Source organism: Tupaia chinensis, unplaced genomic scaffold (assembly GCF_000334495.1).
Source record: "Tupaia chinensis unplaced genomic scaffold, TupChi_1.0 Scaffold000682_1, whole genome shotgun sequence".
Taxonomy (NCBI): domain Eukaryota; kingdom Metazoa; phylum Chordata; class Mammalia; order Scandentia; family Tupaiidae; genus Tupaia; species Tupaia belangeri.
In genome coordinates, this window is record NW_006160205.1 from 1,048,042 (window position 1) to 1,064,329 (window position 16,288).

The window sequence follows — 16,288 nt, forward strand, 5'->3', positions numbered from 1 at the left end:
GCGTCGGGAGCCCAGGCGGACGAGCCGCTGGGGTCGCGGCTGCAATGCAAGCTGCCTGGGAACCCGGGAGCACCGCGGGAAGAAGGAGGCATGGCTTCGGTGTTCATGTGTGGAGTGGAGGACCTGCTGTTCAGCGGCAGCCGCTTCGTGTGGAACTTGACCGTGTCCACGCTGCGGAGATGGTACACGGAGAGGCTGCGGGCTTGCCACCAGGTGCTGCGGACGTGGTGCGGACTGCGGGACGTGTACCAGGTGAGCCCCGGCGCGCCGAGCCGGAGGGCCCTTGTCAGATGCCCGGCGCTCGTGGGAAACCCGTTCCACCTGTATGATTTTATTCTCTCTCTTCCCCACCTCTCTTTCTAAACTCCTAGCAGGCTACTTGGCCCTTAGGTCAAATGCTCAACGGTTCTAGGTAACTGTTGCCTGCTACAGCTTGCGAATTTTAAATCAGGCACGCGGGCACTTGCTGAGACTTTACCCCGGCATTTGCATGCATCGGTTTGAGACTGACGGTGTGCTGGCTGGACTTGGCTAGCAGGGCTGTAGCTTTGCAGCAGAGGGTCTGCAGGAAGCAACTTTGACATTCAGATGAGTCCTTCTTGACCCCATTGGGATGAGGGCTGGCCATTTCATCAAAAGCATGGGTTTCACAGCCGTGCACTGTCTGAGGGGGTCTTAGTGGATTTGCATTCCTTCATTTGATTTTATTTCCATTTTCCATCAGGCAGCCCCAACTTGCAAGGGAGAGCCAGGAAAAGCTGATCCTGGGTCTACTGGCTTTACGAAAAAGGACAGCAAATTGAGAACACCGGGGCAGGAGGATGACGGGCCGGGAAGGGAGGGGTGGCCTGGCTCAAGACCCGCGTGCTTACGTTTGGATGTGCTCCCTGTCACACAACACAGCCTCTGTATTCCTCTGCCGAGTCCCTTCCTGCAGGCAAAAAATGCAGCAACTTTGTTCAACTAGGAGGCCGTTCGTTCATCCTCTCTGAGACTGCAGCTTGCCTGGATTCTTTTCTCTAACAGTAATTTATGGATTTAAAAGTCCTGTGCTTTGGTTATTAGTTTTCATTGAAGTTGCAAATAATCTGCATTGTTAAATCATACCTGGTGTTTACCAGGGCAACATGCTTTCGTATTTTTCTTTCCTATGGTATGGAGCAGCTTTGTTGTACAGTTCCTGGACTGTCCCCTCCCCCCCAACTTCATTCCCAATATGGCTGTAATTTATGCCTCATTATAATGTGCCCTGGATGTGTTCAAGTGCCTGGTTTTGGCAAGCCATAGTCTTCCATCAGTCAGACAAAATGAAAAGGCAAGCCCCTGGGGTTAGACTCTGGAAGTCTGAAGAAGCAATGTCCCTCGTCATCCCTGTTAAAAATATGAGGGACATTTGAACTTGTGTTTTCACGGCTGCCGTTTTGTATAGCCTATCTGGGATATGTCGCATTGTGAAGTGGAATCTGAAAGCCAGATTGAGAACCAGGGCAGCATGTGGGACTTTGAGAGTATTAGGGCACCGAGGAAACAGCCCATCTGGCCACATTACCCAGCTCCCTTTCAGCTGTGTGGAGCCAGAGGTGTGTCTGTCATTTAACTTTCCTTTCTCTTGAGAAATCCCTCTTCTGTTGGGTCTATAGAATAAGTGTCCCTTGAGTAGTTTGGAAATTTTCCTTTTAATGTTTGAAAAACTTTCAAAAAGAGAACACTAATATTGTAGCCAATGAAACAGGCTCTGTGTCTTACTCCCTACGGATTCAGGGGATTTGTGGCTTATCTCTAATAAACGTTATGGACCGATTCAAAATGAAAGTTCCACAAATCTGAGATTCTGCAGGTTCTGCATAAGGTTGATCGATACTTGTTTAAAAGCAGAGCAGTGATTGAGAGATTAAGCCACTAAAAGATTTTTTTTTTCCCTTTTGTAAAATGGATGGTGACTGAGCCGGTACCCAATCATAGTAAGAAAACACATACAAAATGATGATGGCCTTTAAGAGTCTTTAGTCATAAGCAAAAGAAAATGATCTTTAAGTTCAAAGTTTCCTGTTTCTTTAGGGAAATAAAACTTTTAAAAAAAAAAAATGAGGAGCCAGCCTTGGTGCCCAAGTGGTAGCATATTGAACTGCAGTGTTGGAAGCCACATGGTCAGACCTGAGTTCGGATCCTTAAATCAACATGAAAGACGCCAGGCACGCATGCCCAAGACCCTTCCTAGCTGGAGTGCTGGAGGAAGGAGATCATGGCAAGATGAGACCTCTCAAGGGTGTCCATCTTGCTATTTATGCTTCTTTCTCTGTCTCTCTCTCAAAAGTAAACTTTGAACAAAACATGTTTTCAGCCTTAGGAGAGCCATGATACTCTTAATTATGCAACATATTTAATTGTTTGCAAAGAAAGGTAATTTTCTTAAGGCTTTTCAAATGTTGAGCAAGGAAGTAATGACAAATTATATAGAACTGAAAGTGATTAATACCTTAGGGGCCAGTTAAATAGACAAGGAAGCAAATCTAACATCTGCCTGTATATGACCATGGTCAAATTAATCTTGCTCTGTTTCAGTTTCATTTATAAAATGGAAAATATAGAATACTAATCACAGAGGCTGAACAGAGGATTAGTGTGTGAGATATTGATCACACTGCCTAGGACTTAGGTTTTATATAAATGTTCTCTGTTCTGTCAGGATATTTTTATTATAATCAAGGAAACCCAACTCTAACCTGCAAAATGACTTTTGACATAACTGAAAAGTCTAGCAGTAGCATGAACTTCAGGTATGGCTTGATCAGGGCACTGTACTAATTTCTCATCATTCTTTTAGTCCTGGTCTTACTCATTGGTTGGCTTTATCCTCAGCTTGTTTCTTCCCTCATGAGAGCAGTGGCTACAAGTCTGACATCCACATATCAACCCATTCAGAAAGTCATAAAATTTCTTATACCCACCAACTATCAAAAAAAGAAAAAAGAAAAGAAAAGAAAAGGTACCAGGTGGGAAGGCTCTGGGTTCATGTCCTGGGTTTACCTGGACACACTAGATGTGCCTGTGGTCCTGACTGACTGCAGGGCTGGTGAGAGGGCCACAGCTTGAAGACCCTGTCAAGAGTATCCCCTCTCTCTCAATAAATAAATAAGCTTTTAAAAAGAGAGAAGAGAAAAAAGTCTCAGTTTTCACTCGGAGAGTCCAATTTGGGGTTTGCATACACCCCTCATGCATGTACTGTCTTGCACAGGGAATGGCAGTGCAATTTACATATTCTCAGTGAGAGTGATATGGCCTACAGGGGGCAAACATTGCTTTGAGTGGGAAGGGTTGGCAAAGATACTTCCTCCTTTTGTGTGTAAAGCACAGATACACCTGCAATACATGAACAGATATACAGTGTATCTGTGGCATGAAAATGGGGCCATGACTAGAAAACAAACTAACAAACAAAATACCTATAAAGATCTTTAAGGAGGGGGCCAGCAGGTTGCATAGTGATTAAGGCACTGGACTCACATGGCTGATCACGGTTCAAGTCCTGGACCCGGTGGCTTGCTTTCTCATTCTCCCCCTCTCTCATTCTCTCTCTGGTCACATTAAGAAATAATAATAACTTAAATTAAATAAATAATTATTTTTTAAAGTCCTTAAGGAGGTAATAATATAATCAATTAAAAATGTGAGACACACTGGATTATATTCATTGGCTTGGGCTAGTGGGGAAACCAAGCCATTTCTGAAACTGGGAGTGAGATTGGCCCCACCTAGAACCCGTGTCTGCCAAACAGTGAAGAAAGGTAAAAATGCAACCAACAATGCCGAGTGCATTATTAGCATCCTAAATCTAGTGCTCTAAATAAAAATAATTCATCATTTTTCAAGGTAAAGTGCAAAGATCAACACACACACATCTTCATAAATGTTTTTCCACAGTGATTTGAGTTAAGGATGTAGGGTTCATTATTAGAATACCCGCACTGCTACCCCATCATGATAAAGTCCAAGCCACAGAAGAGATTTTTCTACTGTACTGCCCAGCTTTCTGGCATACGAACTGCAACCCATACATTCCCTAAGATGTGTAACTCATATTTTATGGAACTCAATTTTTTTTATCAACTTGTTGATAAAAAGGTGTCATTTTTCTTGCTCCTAAGTCTGAATAGTCTTATTTATAAGGAAATCTAAACTTTAATCATGCTAGAGAGAAATAAGGGTGGGGTGGGAGATATCTATTACATGACATTCCTGGCAATCCCCTGGGAGTGCTATGTTTATTCATATACTATAAGTGAAATAAGATCTCCCACCTATTCATAACGTGTTTGGCAACTACATTATTGCCTGGCTAGCAAAGCCAGGAAGGTGTAATTTCTTTGGAATTGAACACTTCCTCCACTTCTACATGTTGGAGAGGTAAGTGACTTAATTTGCCAACAAACCATGAATAATTAAGATACTAGCTATAAGGCATCTCTGTAGTCATTCAACTAAATAAAAAGGAGGCCAAAGTGGCATTGAGGCTCCCTTTTAACAAAGACTGACTTTATGGGTGAAGACTTGAGTTTGCTTAGAGTAGCAGACATGAGCATTCACCTTCGATTTGGGATAAATTCTAAAAGCTGATTCATCAGCCATGAAACTATCCTGCTTATTTCTTGCCCGGATAGGGTGTATTATTGCAATGAATTAGATTTAACAAACACTTGAAGTGGAAAGTAATGGCAAATTGTTGTTGAAAAAGATTAACACCCTTTTTTTTTTTTTAAATGAAATATGACCAAGTCCTAACGAAACCCTCAGTTTATTTCCTGAGGTTAGATTTTCCCATTCTCTCCAATGTCACAAAGGTGGAATTTTTTTGCAAACCCTGAAGTAAGCCATTGCCTCCAACAGGAAGCAACTTGAACAGAATGTGGGATATTCAAGTAACCATAAAAAGCTGGGGCAGCTCCCCTGAGACGGGCAGCTGGCACTGAGGGGTAGCATACAGTGCAGAACACCACAGTCTGAAGGTTCAGCTTGAGCACACGTGACCTTGAGCCAATTGCTTCCCCTCTCTGAGCCTCATTTCTTCCTGGTTAAGAAGGGACAACAGTAGTAGCTGCATTATGGGATTGGGCAAGAAATTCTCAAGATAATATATAAGACACTTGGCACTGTGCCCAGCACAAGCAAATGCTCAATTAACTTAACTCTTGGTTATGTGTAGACTTGGAAAAAGGACTTGATAAAGGGGTAGCTAAAGGTATTACTGTTGCTTTTATAAGTGAGACTAGTTTTCTGGAAAGTAAACCTCCATCTTTATACGTGATGCTGCTCAGTAAGAGGCTGTGGGTTTCCCCATGGCAGCGTGTGTGGGGTGGGTCTGGGTATCTGGATGGTATTCCCCTCAGTAGGCCCATATTCTCGTTTGGTTGAGGAGGCCATAGTCATCTTGCACAAGAGTTCTTAAGGAGATTATCTCTCCATATCCAAGACTCCAGTGTTCCATAGACTGGTAACACACGACCTTCGTATCTCACCACTTTACTCAGCAAAGACCAAGTCCCCCAAAGGGCAGTTCCCCAGTGAGCATTCAGTGACCGTGTACATTTCAAACCACAGACAGTCCCCAACTTATGATGGTACAAAAGCAATACAAATTCGTAGAATAGGGACCAGCAGGTGGCGTGGTAGTTAAAGACTCTAGACCCCCACATAGCCAACCACAGTTCGAGTCCCAGACCCTATGACTTGAAACTCATTCCGAGTGTGTGTATGCATGCATGCCCAAAATCTAGGAGGAGAATGGAGGATAACGGATTGTGGTATGATTATCCTCCTGGGGGGTGATTTCTCACTTTCCCTCTTACTCTCTCTGTCTCTCTGGCAAGCACATGCTCCCTAAGGCCAAAACCTTTTAAAAAAATTTTAATTCAGTAGAATCTGTGCTTCAAATATGCATACAACCACTCTGTTTTTCACTTTCAGAACAGTATTCAATAAATTTCATGAAATCATCAACATTTTATTATAAATTGGGCTTTGCAATAGATGATTTTGCCCAAGTTTAGACTTACATGAGTGTTCCGATCACATTTGAGGTAAACTAAGCTAAGCCACAGTGTTCTAGTTTAGGTGTATTAAATACATTGTTTTGTTTTGTTTTGTTTTGTTTTGTTTTGTTTACCAGTACACTTACCAGAGAGACAGAGACTGAGAGAAAGTGAGTGGGAAAAGCACCCCATTGGGGCATGGCCACACCACCATCCCTTCTCCTGTTTATCCATCCTGTGAGGATTTGGGGCACACATGCACACAAGCCACCAAGCCTGGGATTCGAACAGAGTCTCCATGTGAGATCCAGCTCCTTCAACCACCTTGCCACAAGACTAGCCCTAAATGTATTTTTAACTCACCCTGTCATAAGTCAAGGAGTATTTGCTTGCCCTGTCCTTCACTACTGCAGTCCTCTGAATTATGCAGATTACATGGGAGGGTAGCAAAATATGGCCCACGGGTAGAATCTGGCCCATCTTCTATTTTCGTAAATAAAATTTAGGGAACAGCAGATGGTGTAGTGGTTACATCACTGGAATCCCACATGGCTGACCACGGTTAGAGTCCTGGTCCTGGGGACTTGAAACTTACACTGGGCATGTGTGTGTACATGCCCAAGACCCTGGGAGGAGACTGGAGGAGAAGGAATTGTAACATGGCCATCCCCTCTAGGGGTGTGATTTCTTACTTTCTCTCCATTGTCTCTGTGTGTCTCTCTCTCTGGTGAGCACATGTACCCTAAGGCAAAAACCTCTTTAAAGTAAATTCTTTGCCACACCTATTGTCTATGGCTGCTTTCACCCTACCACAGCAAAGCGAGGTAGTACTCAGTCAGAGTTGAGTAGTCGATATAAATACTGTATTGCCCACAAAGCTGAAAATATTTACTATCTGGCCCTTTACCAGGAAAAAAGCAAAAGTTTTCCAATCCCTGGGCTAGAGAAAAAAGCAGTGTCCTGGGTGGAGAATGCTGGAGGAAGAAAAGTCCAAAATTCTATCATAGGAAAACAGAACTTGAAGGACTATGAAAGAATTCTCTTGTAAAAAAAGAAAAACCTAGTCACTAGGAGATTAATAAACAAATAATCACTGCTCAGCTTACCTTTACTAAGTCCTTCATTGTCAAACAATGATTGGAGGTAAAGATTCATTCATTCATTTGTTCATTCACTCATACTTAAAATAATTACAAGTGCTCCTTGTGTCCCAGTTACCGTGCCAACGTGTTACTAACACAAAGTAAAAATAGACTTCTTCTCAGACCTTAAGAAACATATTGTTGGTACCAGCAGTTGGTGTAATGGCTAGGTTGCTGGACTCCCGTGTGGTCAACCGTAGTTCGAGACCTGGACCCGGTGGCTTAAACTCACGCCGGGCATGTGTGCATGCGTGCCCAAGATCCCGAGAGGAAAATGGAGGAGAAGGGATTGTGGTGTGGCCATCCCTCCAGTGGGTGACTTCTTGTTTTCTGTCTCTCTGTCTCTGTCTTTCTGGAGAGCACATATGCCCTATAGCAGAAAACTCACAAAAAAAAAAAAAAAAAAAAAAAAAAGAAAAGAAAGAAAGAAAAGAAACGCATTGTCAATTAAGAGGTCAATGAAAGGACTTTTTGACCTTTCAGGTGAACCGGGAGTATAAATCAGACAGGAGTAAAGCAAAAGGGAAGTAAGCCAAGGAAGCTTCCTAGAAGAGGTAATTCTTGAGCTGATATCTAAAGGACATGAAGGAGTTAGGGAGGATATTTTAGGCATGGAACAACATGAATTTTGTGGGAGATATTTTTCAAAAACTGATGTATGGGAGAAAAAGGTAGAGACAAATAGATTTTAATTGAGAATAACATCTGAATTTAAATGATCATGTACTTTAGGACTTTTATGTGTTTTTCTTCAGACCTTTGAGGGGCAGGTGAGGTTGATGTGATACTACCACTTGTATCAATGAAGATGATAACTTTGGAAGAGGGTGACTTAGTGGAGGCAGAAAGAGAAGGAAGTAAGAAAGCTTTTGTAGTGATACAGGTGCACCAGTCAGGATAGGAGAGGTTTAGCTTTGACAACAAACATCCCCAGGATGCTAAGGCTTAAAGCAATAAAGATTTGTCTTTTGCTTATGGAATCATAGGTTGGCTGAGAGCTTTGCTCATCTCCGTTACTCAGGCCTGCAGAAGGTTCCCGAACATTGCCAATTGTCATGATAGGGAGTAAAGAGTGCCTCAGGATCTGGCACTGGCAATTAAGTATTTGGTTTCAAAGTGGCTCATGTCCCTTCTCACAAGTCACTGATTAGAACTGGTTATGTAACTCCCCAACCGCAGAAGCTAAGGAAAACAATTCTATCTACCATGGAACAGCACAACTGCCGATGCAAATTTGGTTTCTTAGGAAGCAGACCCAGAAATGGAGATCCACAAGCAGGATGTTGGTTAGAGAGTCCTCTGAGAATCAACACCTGTGGAAGGGAATAAAAAGAAACAGGATTGGGACCAGCAGATGGCATAATGGTTATGTCTCTGAACTCTCAGATAGTCAACTGCAGTTTGAGTCCCAGACCTGGTAACTTAAAACTCATGCTGGGCACATGCATGTGCATGCCCAAGATCCCAAGAGGAGAATGGAGAAGGGATTGCAGCGTGGCCATCCCCCCTGAAGAGTGATTTCTCGCTTTCTTTCTCTCTGTCTCTCCTTCTCTGCAGCAAGCACATGTGCCCTATAGCCAAAATCTCTCTCAAAAACAAAAACAAACAAACAAAACTGATTAAGCAGGGGAGAAGTTAGGCTTTAATTCATGCACTGTGAAGACTGCAGCTGAATTCACAGGTAGCTCTAAAGCTGAGGTTCGTCCCAAATTAGAACAAGAGGACTGGGCCTTCCCTCCAGCCCATCCACCCATCGCAGAAGTGAGTTGACCTTGAAAAGGAGGGGTGACCTTGGAGTAGGCTGCTCTCTTTAAGGGAGGGAGGGCAGTTCCTAGAGGAAGCTGAGAGCTGTCGGCCCACACCACTGCCAACAGCTGGGCAAATAAGTCTAGGTAGCACATCACAGCATCTACAAATGCCAACCCAACAGGTACTGGGCCCAATGCCTGAACTGAAGCAGGGCCAGCAAGGCGGAAGCGGTGAGTGAGAGTGCATTGATGGGAGAGAGCAGAATGCAGTTCCCAGTAATGACCTGGCCATCAGGGCAGCCTCCTCACTGGAGCACGCTCTCAAGGGATTGGGCAGCTCCTTGTACCGAGTAACACAGAGCGAAGGGAGAGAAAACTTGGCTGATGCAGAAGTCAAGGTCCACTTATCACGGAGAAAATTCATATTCTACTTTTTCTGGTAACCAAAGACTGGGCTTTCATGTCTGGGAACTAAGATGTGAAGGTCTCCCAAAATTGAGAAAAAAAAAGTATCTTTATTTTTTTCAGTCCATCACTTGACCGAAATAAACTTCTAAAAGAACTGTATCACTGACGGTTCACAAGATTTGTCTCGTGATCTTTGAAAAGCACTTTGAACCTTTGTTGTGCAACTTGAAAAACATCCTTAACGGACTCTCCTGCCTCTTCAAATGAGTGTTTGTTTTTCCCATTCCATCTTTTCTTGGTGAAGCTGCAGCATAAATAACTTCCTTTTTCATCCCGTACTTGTGTTTATTCTGAACATTATATGTTCGATGTCTTAGTTGGTTGTTGTGGAAAAGTCTGAATGACTCAAATGAGAAATAAGATCTGTAGTTCTAGATTTTATAAACAAGACCATATGACTTACAGCATGGAAAGGAGGCAGAAATTAAGCTCTCCTGAGAAAACAGTGAAGTTGGTATCCATATGCAATTACATATGATGTATTTGTGTGTGTGTGTGTGTGTGTGTGTGTGTGTGTGTAAAACATAGGCATTGTGGCATCCTTGAAATAAACTTGTGTTATGAAATAGCAAGTGCAGTAAATTAAATAGTGCTATTTTCCCCTAATCTTGTCAATGTTCTTAGTCCTTGAATGTTCTGTTTGGGTAAAGCTTTTTGCTTAAATAGCTATATTCTCCTTAACTAGTGCTTTCGTGTAACTTCACTGTATTGACTTGATTAATAGCTACTAATTATTAAGTAGCTGCTAGGTCGAGGCTTTATACTTGACAGTTTGCATATGTTATCTATAAGGAAAAAACAACTCTGAGGGCTTACTTCAACACACAAAAATATAGAAGATAATATTGGTTAAAAACCCATGCCCAGGGCCCTGTAGGTAGCATAGTGGTGAAGGTACTGGACTTCCACATGGCCAACTGCAGGCCAAGTCCCAGAGACATGGCGTCTTGAAACTCACACTGGGCGTGTGTGCTTGCATGCCCAAAATCCCAGGAGGAGAATGGAGGTGGAGAAAGGATTGCAGTATGGCCATCCACCATGGGGGAGTGATGTCTCACTTTCCCACTTACTGTCTCTGTCTCTCTGGTGAACACACGCACTCTATAGCAAAAAACCTTAAAAAACAAACAGAAAAGACCCAGCCCACATTGCTCAGTTTGAAGGCATCCTATTCACATAGTTTTTGTAATATAATAAAATTTTATAGAATCAGTTGTTATCTCCCTTGTAACTCTTCCCTCTCCCTAGAAATAATCCTATTCTGAAATTTTTCATTCCCAGGCATGTTTTTCTAATTGTGGCAGATTGTTTATATCCGTAAACAACATATATTACTTGGTGTGTTTGTAATTTATGCACATGCACACGTGTGTGTATATATGGGTATATGTATATATGTACATGTGTATATATGTGTATATATACACACATATGTGTGTACATGTATATGTGTTTGAGAGAGTATGCACACACACATATCCATGTTTGTGTGTCATTCTGCGACCTTATTTTTCTCTTAACAAGTTTTGGGATTTATTTCTAAATAGATTTTAACCCTTGCCATCCATTGTGTGAATAAACCAATTTCTTGTCAGTGGTCATTTAGGTTGTTTCCAAATTCAGTGTACCAAAATACTTCAGTGAACATGTTTGTATTTGTCACCTTGAGCAAAAGGAGAGTTGCTAGATTTCTCGGATTGTTAGGTGTTGGGCCTTATCTCTGTCTTCTTCAGGATGCTGAAATAAAGCCCGGTTCACTGGTGTCACATCCTATTATTTAGGCATGGTGCTAGAATCTGGACAGCGGGCTGGCTGACTCCAACACTCAGCCTATTGCCACCAACTGGCTGCTTTATTTTAAGTTAAATAGCACATAAAGACAGAATTTTATCATTTATTCACTTACTCATTCACTCAGCAGATATTGGATGTACATCTACCCTAAAAATTAAAGCTGTAAACTCAGACTCCTGAGTTCAAATCCTGACTCACCTACCCTAAAAGTGAAAGCTGTAAACTCAGAATCCCTGAGTTCAAGTCCTGACTCACCTTTGCTCAGCTATGTGAGTTCTCTGAAGTTCATTTTTTTTCAGCTTTGGGTACTCTCTCTTTCTGTTTTTCTGCCTCTCTTTGGCAAGTGCACAATCCCTGTGGCAATTAAAAAAAAGACCGGAGGAAATTGCTTACAGCTGAATCTCTTTCCTTTGAGCCACTGAATGCAAACATGCCAGCGTACACAAATATGTGGCCAAGAGTGCTCTCCCTTCCTCCCACCTGTGTCATCTCTAAAGTCAAATTGAGGAGGAATTCATATCTACACAAGGGGATCCTCAAGATGCTTAGTGGCTGAGTGCACAGACACTGAAACTACACCCCATGGGTTCAAATCTCAGCTTTGCTACTTATTGCCTGTGTAACCTTGGACAAGTTACTCAGCCTCTCTGTGCTTCTTTTTTCTATATGTAAATTGAGAATATTAATATTATACCTGCCTGCCAGGACAATTGTGAAAAATTAATGAATATTTGTATATGTACATAGGTATCAACACATATACATATACACACATGAATAATGCTAAAAACAGTGTCTGGCATATGATATACACTATATAGCATACATTTTAACTACTGTCTTATCACATGTCTTCATCTATTTTTTGTTGAACTCATTTTATTGCATGATATTTATTAGCTTCCAGGCATTTCTCTGGGCGTTTGGGCAGCATAGGAAGAAGCAGACCCTGCCCTCATGGAGCTGAGAGTTCACTGGGGACGAGACAGGGAGAAATGCAACAAAGGGCTTGTTCCCAAAGGATTTTTTTTTTTTTGAGAGAAAGAGAGATGTTTGCTATAAGGCACGTGCACTCAGTGGAGACACAGAGAGAGACAGAGAGACAGAAAGTGAGAGATCACTTCCCCCGCAGGGGGTATGACCATACCACAATCCCCTCTCCTCCAATCTCATCTTGGGATTTTGGACATATACACACATGCCTGGTGTAGTTTTAAGCTGCCGGGTCTGGGACTTGAGCCACTGTTGACTACATGGGAGTCCAGCGACGTAACCTTACACTATCCACTGGTCTTCCTGCAGAGGTTTTATTAAAGCTGAGACTCAAAGGATGAGAAAGAGCTTAACTCTTACTGGTCAAGGAGAACCGCATTCAGTGGCGGGAGTAGCAGGTACAGAGGCACTGAGGCCAGAAGGAGCCTGGTGTGTTGGAGGAATGGAGGGAAGAGCAGCGTGGCCAAGGTGCAGCAATGAAGTTGGAGGCTCTGTGTGCTGGGTGTGGTGAGGCAGCAGGGAGTAGACCCCAATGCGCCCTGGTGTTCTGGACTTCATTCCAGTGTGGTGGGAAGCTGTCAAAGGTGTTTGAAGTGCAGGAATAACTTGCTTATTCATTCCACAGATGTTTACTGGGGGTCTGTTACGTGTTCAGCCTAGTCTATGCAGTGGAGACATAACGAAAAACAAATGTAAACTCTCTGCTTTCTTGGAGCTTAATTTCTAGCGGATCTTTTGTGTTTCCCTATCTAATACAATCAGACTGGTATATCGAGCCACCTCCTTGACATCCTTACTTACTTGAATACTCTTCCTCTCAGACTGGCCATGTCCAAATTTGAGTGCCTGATCTGGCCACCGACACCTGCTCCTTCCTAAGCACGTGGCAACTCTGTCCTTGCAGATGCTCAGATGAAACTTCAGGTCATCCTCAATTCTCACATTCCATGTGTAACTCACCCTTATTTCTTTTTTAAAAAAATCATTTATTTGTTTTCTATGAGTGAGAGAGTGACAGAGAGACAAAGACAGACACTCCCAATAGGGTCCTGATACCACGATCCACCCCCAGCTCCAGCCAGCTTGGCTCATGGGCTTGTATGTATCTGGTGTACTCAGGGAGATCTCTGGACACGAATCCAGAGCCATCCCATGTGGCTCAGCCTCACAGAGTGTAGTGTTTTACTGCCCCGCCACCATCTGGTCCTTGTCCTCATTCCTAGCTGGATTATTGCAACAGCTTCCTCACTGGTCTCTCTGCTGGCATCTTCTTGACCCCACTTCAGAGTGATTGTGTTCAAAGTTAGATCATGTCACTTTTTTATTCAAAACTCTCCCATGACTTGCCAGCTCTGAGGAGAAGCCAGCCTTCCCGTCCCTATGAGCCTCTGTGGTGAGCACGTCCTCTGAGCTCCTCCTAACCCACACCCCCGTCCCAGCAAACGCACTCCAGTCAGGTCTTCACTGCCAGCACTCGTCCCCGTCAAACTCCTTTCAAGCACACTGCTGTCACTCAAACCTTTCAGCCTCAAAGCCTTTGCCCCTGGAGTGTCCTCTGCCTGAGAACTTGTCACCTAGCAGTCCTCGTGGAGCCTCCCCATCACTTCCTGCAGACCTCTCTTTAGAGGTCACTCAACCTGCAAGGCTCCCTCTGACCATTCGCCCTCTTGTCCTGCTCTGTTTCCTTCTGCAACTCTGTCACCATCTGACTTTCTGCACGTATTCATCCATACAGTTAGTGTACCTCCCTGACCTGGAATGTCAGCTGAAGGCCTCAGGGACTCCTCTGCAGTATCCTCAGTACCCAGAACAATGCCTGCAACCTAGAATGTGCCTCAGAAGTGCCGGCTGCCTAAATGAACAAATGCTTGATTTTTTAAGAAGCATGCTCTAGTCAATGCCGGCTGCCTAAATGAACAAACGAGTTTGCTTGATTTTTTAAGAAGCATGCTCTAGTCACTCTCCGGGGAGAATGATCTGCAAGGGGTAAGAACTGTCCAGGGGCCATTTCCGATGTCCACCTGAGAGACAATAGGGACGTGGGCAAGGGTGGTGACAGCACATGGTATAGGAAGACACCGAGCATTTGGGGGAGGAGAGGAAGCAGCATGAGCAGGACTCTGTCCAAAGGGGAAGTTTGCATTCTATAAAGTTTTGGAAACCTCATCCAGGCAAGGAGCCATGCATGTTGAAATGTATTTGCATGTGTGTGTTGATTCTTTTTCATGATTGAAAATAGCCCCAAGCCAGTGTTAGCGGATTTGAGCATACATTTGTTTGGCTTCTATGGTGACCATTCCGTGAGGGAAGCAGCATGTTAGATACAGAGGAGGTTATTTCCTGTAGGCCCTGTGAAGACGGATTCACCCGAGGACCCAGCTTTTGTGTCCCGCCAGCTGCGAGTACCCACTGTGCCCAGCCTGGGTGGGGAAGTTGGCCGTTTTGGCAGTTCTTGTCAGCTCTGTCAAGTGATGGCGATTTCCTGCACCCAGCCCTGTGGTTAAGCTCTGGAAGGTGCCCTGTTTTTCCGGACCAGTGCTGACAGATGTTTCAAACCATGGGCTTTCTTTTTTGGGCATTCTTTTCAATGTTGCTTATCATTCTGACCCTGTCTCAGATCATTCCCATCCAAGGAAGTTAAAGGGTGGAAGGACTCTTTGCTTTTGATTTGCTCCTATTCTCAGGAGCAAAAAAAGGAAACACAAAAAAAGAGTGTGTTTCTGGTCTTTATTACTGTTTAATTAAAAGCGTGCATTCCCTGACTCTCTGACTGTGTCCACGTTTTTTAAAATTCTGCAAGCACAGACGATGCAGAGTTTGACCCTTGAATTTATGAAAACTGGTTATTGTGTTTAATGATCAACCTGAAATAATGACAGAATCATAATTTCTAGAACAAAAAGGAAGACTAGGTATTCCCCAAATACTTCCTGAAGAGAAAGTATATTTAATTGTAATAAATAGTCTAAGACTAATTTTAAAATGAATTCGGACTGTAAATTAGAGACAATGTGGTCAGGATATAAAGAACCCTAACTGTCAACTCAGACTTTAAATTTATGGGGCTCTTTCTTCCTCAGGATTTTTATATATTAAACTTTCTAGGTAGTGATGCCAGATATAATTCCAGGCGAGCTCGCAAGATTCTGCTCTCAAATTCTTTTCGGAAATGAGGTTTGTGTGTGTATGTGCGTGTGTGTATGAATGTGTTTTTTCTTTAATAAACTTCAGAAAGTAACTCTGAGATTTTTTTTTTAATTTTTGAGATGTCAGTGCCAGAATTTGAATAGTGTCCTTTATTCACTGCCCAGTTTCAGCAGCTTAAGTGTTTTTTCTTTCTTTCTTTTTTTTTCAGGCTCATACACTCCATTAGTTTGCAAATAAAGCAAAAGTTCACCACATCTTTATCTGTATATTGTATGGTTTAGGTAAATCAAACTTAATTACGTTTTTCTACCCATTCCTCTTGATTTTTTTTTTGTGTCTGAGCTAAATAGGTCATGTTTAAAATGCTTAAATAAATAAATTGTATGTATATGTATAATGTACATATGTTTGAAAATTTTTTAGAGCTGGGTCCATAACACAGTGGTTAAGCACTGTGTAGAGGGAGCCAGAGCCCACATGACCAAACACAGTTCAAATCCCAGCCTGAGCAGTTTGAAAACATGCCAAGTGTGTGTGTAGGTGTGCCCCAAATCAGGATGGGATAAAGAAATGGAAGAAAAAGGATTACAGCATGATCATACTCTATTGGCAGGTGGTCTCTCTCTCGTGAACGTGTTTCTCCGAAGTTTCTCCAGAAAGTAAAACTATGGCTCGACGTGTGTGTTCAACATAGCTTTCCCCTGGAACCTTCAGCAATACTTCTAAAGTTATAGGATGACTCTGAAAAAAAGTTATAGTCATTACTAATAATATGATTAAACTTCATACTAGATACGTTCTTTAGAAATTTGCTATCAATTTTTAGCAAGTTTAGCAAATGAAAATTTGGTGACCAACTTCATTTCCTTCCTTGGTTTTATATATATTTATATATATATATATATATATACACACACACACACACACACACACACACACACACACATACACACACATACACACATACACA

The 16,288-nt window shown here is 42.7% G+C and overlaps 1 protein-coding gene across 1 annotated transcript in view; it reads left to right on the top strand.

Moving 5' to 3' along the window:
* The first annotated feature begins 61 nt into the window (after positions 1–61).
* FRMD4B (FERM domain containing 4B) overlaps positions 62–16,288 on the top strand; it is a 216,463-nt gene continuing 200,236 nt past the window's right edge. The window contains 1 exon segment of the mRNA XM_006160350.2: positions 62–252. Coding sequence (XP_006160412.1) covers positions 91–252 — 162 coding nt within the window. The 5' untranslated portion in view covers positions 62–90.